Source organism: Centropristis striata, chromosome 15 (assembly GCF_030273125.1).
Source record: "Centropristis striata isolate RG_2023a ecotype Rhode Island chromosome 15, C.striata_1.0, whole genome shotgun sequence".
NCBI classification, from domain to species: Eukaryota; Metazoa; Chordata; class Actinopteri; order Perciformes; family Serranidae; genus Centropristis; species Centropristis striata.
Window position 1 is genome coordinate 30,879,538 of NC_081531.1, and position 11,032 is coordinate 30,890,569.

The 11,032-nt window shown below is 37.4% G+C and overlaps 1 protein-coding gene across 1 annotated transcript; it reads right to left on the bottom strand.

Moving 5' to 3' along the window:
• Window positions 1-1,112: 1,112 nt before the first annotated feature.
• On the bottom strand, window positions 1,113-9,997 carry birc2 (baculoviral IAP repeat containing 2). The gene is made up of 14 exons (XM_059351960.1): window positions 9,928-9,997; window positions 8,460-8,543; window positions 5,834-6,865; window positions 5,429-5,709; window positions 4,949-5,233; window positions 4,536-4,824; window positions 3,577-3,676; window positions 3,364-3,442; window positions 3,211-3,259; window positions 2,842-3,084; window positions 2,616-2,714; window positions 1,880-2,035; window positions 1,555-1,596; window positions 1,113-1,420 (listed from the first exon to the last, which is right to left on the bottom strand). The coding sequence occupies exons 3-14, from the start codon at window positions 5,925-5,927 to the stop codon at window positions 1,227-1,229; spliced, it is 1,911 nt and encodes a 636-aa protein (XP_059207943.1). The 5' UTR covers window positions 5,928-6,865; window positions 8,460-8,543; window positions 9,928-9,997; the 3' UTR covers window positions 1,113-1,226.
• Between the last annotated feature and the right edge of the window lie 1,035 nt (window positions 9,998-11,032).

An 11,032-nucleotide genomic window follows, 5' to 3' on the forward strand; every position in this document is an offset into this window, starting at 1 on the left:
TGTGTCACAGGTGACTATTCTTGCACTGATGGGATGACCATCAAACTATTTGATGCACTGGGAATCTCATTAATTTAACGTCAAATCTATAAAACTTTTCTACAATGTTTGACAACTTAAGGTTAGATTTAGATGTTATAAAGAGTGAAACTTTAGGTACCGTGAAAGTGCTTGAATTTTACTCTTAAGAGCCAATTTTAGTCAAACTTGTTTGAACTGTGTCATTGGACTTGGTGAACATTTTTCAGATGGCAAATGTTAGTGTGATGTTTCTAAATTCACTGGCTGACAAGCAGGTGACCACTCACCAAATTCCTGGTGTAAAAGCTCAGGGAAAATGTAGGACTATCACCAGATGTTACTGATCAGGCAGATATATTTTATTCAAAATAGGAAATGCATTTGCTGTAGTCACACTGGAGATGTAGGGTACACATTAATGCAACTGTAAGTTCAGTTTGATAGCTGATTTTGTAATTCGAACATTCATTCTCCTTATGCCTTACATTTATAATTAAGTACGTGGTTAAAGTGTGATTACAATTTTCAGTAAGCAATGACCAATGTTATATACTTTCTTTATTTTAGATAGCTCCTATAGTTTTACAGAACATGAATCAACACCAACTCACAATTAACCAGACCATGGCAACTTGTGTAGCTGCTTCTGTTATGATTTACGGTAATTCCCAAGTGCCACTACATTAAACATGAATGGTCTAATTACAGCTTGTTGCTTCTGACAAAAATCTAAATCTTCAAACTGATTTTACTGCAGGATTGCTGTCCAAGTAATTGTGTTATTATACAATATATTTAACATCGTAATTACGTTTTTGTATTGTAGCTGTTGAAAGATGAATGTAGTGGAATACAGTTAATTACATTTTGATATATTTTTCCCATATTGTATTATAACATTAAAATATAGCTATACATAGTATGATACTTGATTAAAAATGTCAAAGGAAGAGTTGCACTGAACATTTCAACTGACTGTATTCTTACATCTCAATCAAGTAAGGTTATATCTGTCAGCTGTGTCTGGTTATGAAGATTAATCCTGTAGAAACATGCTCATCTTGGGTGTCTCTTAGGATCAACATGGTCAGATAAGTCACATATTAGAGGCAGAAAAAAGATGCATAAAACCTTCCTGCTCTTTACAATAAATTTATGACATATTGCTTACATTCAATCACATCGTTGTGAAACTGAGGAACGGGTTATGAGAGGAAGGTTCGGACCGTGCCTTTAACCAGGCCTCTGCAGATTGGGCACTTTCGCAGTGATGGTGCGCACTCTTTGCAAACCACCAGGTGTCCGCATGGGATGAACACGATGTTGACCTCTTTATCCATACACACCTTGCAGGTACGCTCCTCCTGCAGGCGCCGCAGCTGCTCTTCCATGGGGAGGTCTGCACAGAAAAAGATCAGCATGTTATTTACTGTTAACCATTTTTACAGGATAACAACATTTCAATGGCTATACATGCAGTTCACACAGAAAAAGAGATATTAAGATATTAAGTTCTCATGTATGTCTTCATACCTGAAAGATCTTGGCTTGGTGATGTAGCTTCGTTTGATTGGGCTGAAAATGTGAAATACAACATGTAGTTAGCTCAGGCTTTGGTTCATGCATAATGGAAACAATAAACACTCTACTTTGCACCTCTTAAGAGCTATCTTGAGCTTAAGTTTCGGGCTATTACAACCAAACATGCTTTGTCCTGTGAATGCAGGCTTGACCTGAGAAAACAACTAAACTATAGTAAACAGCATACACACTAAACCCTGAGCTGAAAACATGTCCAATTTATGCAGTTTGAGCACATACTATATGTTATTTCTTTGATATGGTGGGAAAGACATACCCATTAGATCTCTGAGCAGGTGAACATCGTTTTTCTGGATCCAGTTGCGAAAGACCTCAGCTGCTGCGTTTCCCTTGGTGAGGACGAGCTCTATCAGTCTGGCAGTTTGCTGTTGGGCCGACGTCTGAGCCTTAACGCCGCTGAACTCTTCTGTAGCTGCAGGTTAACAGGGACAAGTTAGGCACAATCGAGGGGTATTGGAACTCTAAATGCTGCAGCTACATACTCATCATTCCAATCATTCTGTAAAATTATGATTTCTCTGAATAAAAGCTTGTCTGTCAATATTATTAATTTTGATGGGCATCAGTATTATCTTTTTAATTAACCACTGAACTGTAGTGTGAACAAAATGAAATAAATCTATTTTATCTATTGACTGATTATTACAGTGCCTGTTATATCAATATATAATTATATACTAACAACTCCCCCAAAGGGCTCATGGGAAAACTCTTGAGCCAACCAAATCCAGATCCATTATTTATTTAGTAAAGTCATTGTAGTGTCAGACAATTAGAAAAGTGATCTCATTCACTAAACCTTACCTTGAACTTTGTTCATTTTAATTTTCAGTTATGATCTGAAATTTTCAGTAATAATTAAATCTCATAGCTGTTGAGTAAATCCGGCACCCCAAAGTAACAAATCTACTAGTGGAGTTACAAAACATTCCATGAGGTGTGGTAAATGGTTTGAATCTTAGATTGAAACACAGAAAAAAAGAGAAACTTACATAACACATTTTGCTCCCTTAAATGCTCCAGCACTGGCTCTACACTCTTCAGACGCTGGATCAATGCTGCCTGGTGTCTTTTCACAAAGGTGAAACCATCTGAAAAACAAAGGAGTTAAAAGTAATTTATTAAAATGTTCAGCTGATATAATAAACACTGGAAATCATGACTGTTGATTTTTACGGACAATACATCGCAGACATCAGTATTTTCAGTCAGCGGTACCTGATGCCATCGCCTCTGCCAGCATCTCTCGTTCCTCCTCTCTTTTCTGGTCCTCGGCACTGAGCAGGTCTGAAACAAGCTCCTGGACTGTTCTGTAGTTCTCTCCGCTGGTCAGGATCTTGCTCTGGACTGTTTGCTTGACTAGACTACGCTCAAAGCCCATTTCTAAAGCAGACTTAATCACAGGGGTGTTCATCATGACAGCATCCTCGGACCGCTCCTCTCCTGGACCGAGGTGAACCACTTAAAGAAAGAGAGAGTAGAAACATCAGTTTGGGTGATATGATTTCTTATATGTTTATCCTTTTTAGAAAGTTGTCTGTCTGGGCTTCATTTAGTCTGGGTCACAACAAATAATTTCAAACTCACCAGGTGGATCCACAAATTCTCTGGAACTGCTGTCTCCATTTGTTAAAAGCTTTTGCAGATAAAACAGTGAAATAAGATTTTTATTAATGACTTGTTCTATTCCACAGTTTGACTAATAAGCTAATAAATGATTTTAAGCGGCTCTCTGCTGACCTGCTCAAACAGTCGAGGAAAGCGAGCCTGGATCTGGTGAACAAACTCTTGTCCCTTCTCCTGGAGCAAATATTCACACCTGCAATGAACCAGAGGTATAAGGATACAAACATTCAGACTTTCACTACAGCAGTACAAAGTGCTCTGGTCAACACATTTTGACACCACATTAAACCTAAACAATAAAGCTGAATTTCAAACAGTAGCATTTACCGAGGAAACCATTTAGCATGTTCCACCCAAGGATCATCTCCGGATTCCCAGCATCGCAGGCCGCCATCGCAGCAGAAACACTTGACATCATCATTGCGACCTTGTGGGCAAACAAAGAGTTTCAGTGTGTCAGGTGGTTTTAGGGGTTTTTCATAGAAAGAGTCATTCTGATGAAGATGGACTTCTTGAAACCAATCTGAATACAGGTTTGTTTCATCTTTCATTTCTCTCTTTTAGTAGTAAAATGATCATATGTTAATGCTTTACTTTCATTTTAAATGAGTGTGTGTGTGTCTATAGCCAGGTGTCCCTAGAAGGATTCTGATCAGGACTTTCCAGCTCAAATAAAAAAACTGGACAAATACTGGCACTGACAAATAACTTTCTGCAGTGGACATCCCCAAACATGGGGGAAAATGTTGCCAGGAAGGGAAAATAAATGACTTCACTCCAACATTTCATGTGCACTCGGTTGACTTTTAGTAAATTAGTAATTAGTAAAACATCCATTAAAAAATCCTGTGCAAGTATTTGTTATGAAAAAATATTCACAAAATTGTACTATTTGGTAGCAAAGAAAGTTTAAATAGAAACTTCAACAAAATGTTAACAAACATTTTGGTCATAAAATGTATTTCTTAGGGAAGAGCAAAACAGTTTATTTCTAAAGTTGAAATGATTTCATATTTGTTCAGTTTCAGACTTTTAGCCACTTGGGGAGAGTGCAACAAGCTGTAAAGAGAACACTGAGATATTATCACCATACAGAGCTCATATTGCGGAAGTGTTTGCAAAAAGTTACATATTTACACATCCTTCAGGAATGGTGCAACACTATAATTCATTTGGAGTTCTGTTTTTGGTCACTGTTGAATAATAATATTCACCATTTAGCTACTAATGCTTCTCCTTACCAGTTCACTGATTGAGTAATTGTTTCTCTTTGACACTGTCCTTACCTACATAGTAGAAGCCAGCTTTAGCCAGCTGGTCAGGCCTGACAGGGATACGAGACGGCCAGTTGACAAAAGTGAGCAGCCTCTCTTCACTCTGCTGCATGGCAGGGTTGGACACATTACTGAGGGCTGAACCTCCTGAAGACAGCTGAGAAGTTACTCCTCCGGATGAAGATGCTGCAGCTCCGGCCAGCGACACGTTGTCAGCCCTGTCCCCCCGCACAAAACGACAGTTTGGATAATGCCTCTGGTGCTCGGACACGGCTCTGTCTCCTGGCTCCCAGTTACTCAACTGCAAATATAAAAAAAACATTGTCAAGTTAACTGTTCAAGAAATTAACTCCTCTAAAATCCTCTGAATCAAGCACCAGGTAAGAGTACAGCCGCTGGGTTTGTGTCTCCGTGATGGTACACACCTGTCCTCCACAGCTGAAGCACGCCACTCGGTCGCCCTGGCCGAGGTAGTAGAAGCCCGCCTTGGCAAGCTCAGCCGGAGTGATGATAGAGAGCGTCCAGGGGTGGAAGGAGTCTAGGCGGTCCTGCTCTCTGCGCATGCTGGGGTTGTGGCATGTTGGTCTCTGGTGGGACATGTCCTCTACACCACGCGAGCTGAGCGGGCTGGAGGGTGGTGGAGCAGAGAAGCCCATATTTAGGTAGCCGACTGCATCTTCACCCTGGCTTACTGCAGGGTTAGGGGCAGGCTGGAAGCAAAAGATGCCAAGTGTTAACCTTTTCTAAGGTAGCTTATTGCTGCCTAAAAATATTTATACCAACATATGGTGAATACTTGTTGATCTTCAATATGTCAAAAACAGATCTTGTCCAAAAAACAAAGATATTTCATTACGGGCAACTTTCTTCTATAAAGTCTATCTCTTATCTTCGAGTGATCTTACAGGTATGGCTGGGGCGATGCGTAGAGGGGAGAAGGCGGAGTGAGAGGAGGAGAGCAGGTTGGCTGTGGACGGGACGCTCTGGATGAAGGAGCATGAAGGAGAGAGCTGTCTGTGTTTCTCTGTTGGACAGTCTCCAGCCTGCCAGCCCTCTGCTGTGACGTTACAACGGAAACACTGCACTCGGTCGCCCACGCCGGTGTAGAACCAACCGGCCCTCGCCAGACTTCGCTCTGTGACTCCCGAAGCAGGGAATCGAGCAAAGGTAGAGATGCGATAGAGCTCTGCGGGGGAAATAAGCCACCATATTGACACATTTTCTTAAAATATATCAAAGATTAGATATTATAAATAGAATATTTAACAAATATCTAAAAAAGGGAAACAATAAAAAAAAAAGGTTGGTACCTGATGTGTTATCATATTGCAGGTCAGGTGGAGGACCGTTGCGACACAGCCCCATTAAAAACTGGCTGTTTTTAAGTTGAATAAGAGTATCCATTTTTTGGTTTAAGTTTAGAAATATAAGGAAAAAGAGATGTCCTTCAAAGGGAGAGGGGTTTGAGAAAACCCAAGGTCTGGCTATCTCACACCGACACACTCACTCACACTGCAACACAAAATAGTAATTTAGATTGGGGGCAGCAGAGGAGGTGGGGTTTACTCAATTCAAAAGGCTGAAACAGTGAAGGAACAGTGAAAAAGAAAGTGAAGCTTGGCTAAGAATGAAACTTAGTGAAGAAGAAACTACCAGTCCAGCAACCAACATCATCACACAGTATTAGAACCAAACTGCATTAAAGTGCCCAAGGACACATTTGTCATCTATTTACCTCAAACATGTCCTTCCCAACATATAGTCGATACTTAACGCCATACTTGAATGCACTGAATCCATTTTACGTGCAGCTAACAGAGAACACAAACTCTGGCCATTTAACTGCTGAAACATATATATATATATATATATATATATATATATATATATATAATTTTTTTCTTCAGTTACAGCCTGATTGGATGTACATCAAACAAAACACATCCTGCGCCGTAAGAAAGCATGAACTATTTTAAGAAGCACAAATAAAATGCATCCTCAAATTAACAATTAGAATATCAAACTATGGTCAGATCACCCAGGATCTGTATTAATATTATTATCTTGTATATTTAGCTCAGACATTTTAATCAATTCAAACCTAAACGTGTGATATGTGATTACATGCACCAACATTGCAAATTAAATAAATGTCTCAAGCACCCACACACACACACACAGACCAAGGGATATGCGTTCTCAAACCCCTCCCCCCATCTTGGACATCCCTTTTGTAGGTGTTTAGGCTGCCATAATTGAATACCAACAACCCAATAAGAAAATGTTATTCCTCCTTTGGTAAGGATAATGGACTCTCCACTTTAGATTAATGACAGCAGGACCTGTAGAAATGTAGAAAAAAAAAACAAGGAGAGAGAAAAGGGGTGAATTGTCACTTTAAGCCATAGTCTGCATATTCACAGACACAACAATGTTAAAATCTAAAGTTTATTTTCAATTCCACTTAAAATGTAAAACGATAATAAACACATAAAGAGCATTATTGGTTACTTCCATATAGTTGTGTGTTTTGATGCAAAGTGTGTTTTGATGCAAAATACTACAAATTCTGACTCTAATGCCACATAATGTAAAAAGTTAGAATGAATGTTAAAAAAAAGTAGATGCACCACAGTTTGTGCAGTCATTCAATGTCAATAATAATATAAAATAAAAAGTCGGCCGAACAATTTTCCAAAGCCCAAGGTTGTTGGTTGTTTTGTCTGACTAAAGGCAAATACATACACAACAAGAAATTTGTTCTTGCCACTCAAGGTGTCGAGAAAAAGGAACAAAGTTAGTTCTGGCCAGGACATTTCATATTCACGAGAACCTCAAGTGCAGAACTCCTCATAGGGCCCTCCCACACATCAGATTCAAATTCAAATTTCTGACCAGTGACACAATAGGTCTCGGTCACTACACAAGAAAAAAGTTACAGAGAAAATAAAAAACTTTGAGAGAAATTTGTTCTCTTTCCCAGTGCTGCAAGAACATAATGACGCCATTGGTCTATTATTATTAGACTTAAGTGTCTAATAACTTTATATGGTCAATGCTGTAATTACATATAACAGAGAGAAAAGCAGCAAATTCGCACATTTGCATAGCTAGAAGAGCCAACTTCGCTTTAAGAATCCCTTGAATTTTTAATCATTAACGTCAATCATTAATACAGCACTATTACAGGGGCTCTACGGTGTTTTGGTATTGCATTCCCATAAAGCTAGGAAACATTAGAAAAACAACTAATTTATGTTAACAGTTTAACTCCTCTTCGTGACAAGTTTACGGATTTATGTAAAAAAAACAAAAAACTTTGGAGTTCCCCTTTTTTTGCAAAACATCCAATTTAATTTCCTGTTAATCAAGCCAGCTGAATGAGTCCTTTTTTAAATAAAAGTGGCATGGATATACCCAAGGGGCGAATCAAACATTCAATCAAAGACTCTCATGTGAATGACAAGTAATATTTGTTGTGAATTACTGGCCTTGTCTTTCCCGGCAGGGTAGGCTCGGTACTTTCCTAACCATGTTATCAGGTTACATGGTTATTCACCAGACTCTTCCTGCTTTAGCTTCTGATTGTCATTATTTTCTGCTTTAGCTAACCATAACTATGCTGTTTAATGTTAGGGAGGTAATGGGATTGATTTGAAATAGATTTCGTGAGGTAAAGCATTGTTTATAACACATTTTCGAGCATTTATCGAATGATGTAACATTCAACGCCCCAACTGAAACCAGTCTAACAGGATCGACGGGCATTAGCATGCTAACACTAGCGGTTGCTAAGTGACAATAACGGCCAGATTGTACTCCGCGTTTCTGCTCATTGATGCGGAGAAAAGAAACTAAAGCTGTCTGGTTTGAGAGACGCGACGACGCTAAAGACAGCTCAGTAGCATGTCATTTCCAGTCGTGTGACTTACTCACCGTTTCGCAATTTCAATCCGTCCGGAAAGTCCCAGAACAGTCAGACGGAGCTTTCCGTCACAGACACCGCGACACCCCCCGAGTCTGCTTCCGGTTACCGGTGATAGAAAGCGGAACAAAAAATGATAATAAAACATTAATCGGTCAGAATATCAGGTACATTCCTCGGGTGATGTCATCTTAAAGCCGTGGTGGTTTCTGACAGCATTGAGGTACAAAATTAAAAAAAAAAAAAGTCCGCAAATTCAGATTAAAGACTCCAAAACAGCATGATAGCTGCCAGAAATAATTTTGCTGTGACATCATAATCTACCGGACAACTTTTAATTACTGCAAACACACCGAGGAAGTAATGGTAACATAAACACAAAATGTTAAATACTGTTTATAGTAAATAAAGATCAACACTACAACTGTTTAGACCCGTCCAGCCCATATATTTTGTACACCCTACCTGCCCAAACACCAAAGAAATAGACATTGTAGACATAGACATTGTGCATCTTTCTTTCTCTTTTTTCCCCTTTCTTTCTTTCTTTTCTTTCTTTCTTTCTTTCTTTCTTTCTTTCTTTCAAACGTGAGTGTAAACATTTCTTCTTGTTTTTTTGTGACCATCAAGTCACTTCTTACGTTATTGTTTATTAATGAAAATAAATAAAAGTCAAATCACATTAAACAGTTCCAGCCACCTGCAGAAAGCTATAAGAATGAAGTTTGTCTGTTTAAAAAAAGATCTTAAGTCTATGTGAATTTCTACATATGTGAACAGATCATATTTTTATACAAATATTAATATTACATATCTACATATGCAGTAGTAGAAGAAGCAGCCTACTCATATTATTATTATTATTTTACTTAAGTTAAATTAGTAATAACTCTCTGTTGAAAATACTATGATAAAGTAAGTATGTAAAGGTCTCAAATTCACTTGAGTAAAAATATGAACAAAATGTACTTAATGGGCTCAATGATGCCGCTCTGAGAGTTATTATAATATCCAAATATTATGGTAGATTCTGTAATAGAGGCAGGGCAAATTTACTACCTTTAATACCGTTTTTTGCACAGCATCATCATTTATAATATTTTAGTTAGCAAAATCTTAAAATGTGAACTACAAACACCAGCATTCTGATAAGATTAGTGCAGTAAAAAGTACAATATTTCTCTCTGACATGTAGAAGAATCTAAAGTACCTCAAATGAATTAGTAGAGTACAGTAAATGTACTTAGTTACGTTCCTCCACTTTTCTACCTACTATATATATGTGGACATATATTCAGTAAAATAGGAATACATTTACAATAAAGATGTACAGAGATATTTTTGATAGACATAGCTAGCATTGATAATATCCATATAAATACAGACAAAGTTTTGTAAACAACAACAACAATAGGTTATCTAAGAGTATAACATTTTAAATTATAGCCTAGTTTAAGGAATATAGGATCAGATACTCACGTAGAGGCTTTGTTGAAGGAAAGTCAGAAGGTTAAATCAGTGAGTCAGGAAAAACTAATGTCACATAGTTTGGTATGTGGTACTTTCCCATGACTTCCTGTGTCCCGCCCCCTCTGACCTTTGTAATTCTACGTGGTCTACTTTCTATTGGTTGTCGAAAATTGTCCCAGCCTACTTCTCTTTCAATGTAAAGTACCTTTTTTCTACCTGGAAATTCAAATAACTTTCCATCACTTAGTGCTTGAAAGCTCAACTTGTATGATCAAGTTTTAAATAAATGTCTATTGGAAATCCCTACAACCTAAAATGTTGCATTCAAGAGCAGAAACAATCTACAGTACAAGCTTTGAAATGTATATTTGCCAGGAGTCCAAAATGTAGGTATTTTTGAGTAATTTCTTCACTTCATAGTTTCTACTCCACTACATCTTACATGGAAATATTGTATTTTTAGTCGACTACATTTATTTGTTACTAGTTATTGTACAAATTAAGATTTTTTTATATAGAATCCATATTAGGAAATTGTCAAATAAGCTGTTTCGAATATCTAACAGTATATTTAACAGTTAAAAAATAATTAGCAACATTTTTTAAATATATTTTCATCATTGTTTTTATATAAACCATTTAATGTTTATTTGCCGTTTCTAGATGGCTGCTATGGCTGCATGTTCTTTTAAATTTTAATTGCATTTTAGTTTTTCTGCAATTAGTACTTTTACTTTTGATGCTTGAAGTGGATTTTCCTGATGATAAATATCATTATTAATGCAGGTCTTTAACTGGTAATGATATTTTTACAGTATGGAATAATACTTTTACTGAGGCTACTGGTGTTTATCATCTTGATGTAAATATTTGTACCAACTCATGCCTCTCTGTAAAAGCAGGTTCTAACTTTATATCATTATTTAAGTATTTGAAAATTAAAATAAATGTTTTTGATGACATTATGCTTGTGTGTAGGATGCTATTATGAATGGATTTCATAAATTTACAGTAGGGCTGGGCGAGAAGACGATATAAAAAAAAAAAAGACAAAAATCAGTTCTATTATGATGGTGGAAAATCAGTGGCTGCCAGCAATATTTTCGAATTTGCG

What these genes read in the sequence shown, in the direction of transcription:
- birc2 (XM_059351960.1), bottom strand. Translation starts at nt 5,927, where the DNA reads ATGGATACTCTTATTCAACTTAAAAACAGCCAGTTTTTAATGGGGCTG. An exon ending in GCTTCAGCTGTGGAGGACAG is followed by an intron (nt 4,825 to 4,948) that starts GTGTGTACCATC and finishes TTATATTTGCAG; the next exon opens with TTGAGTAACTGGGAGCCAGG. An exon ending in CCTGCTCAGAGATCTAATGG is followed by an intron (nt 1,597 to 1,879) that starts GTATGTCTTTCC and finishes TCACATTTTCAG; the next exon opens with CCCAATCAAACGAAGCTACA.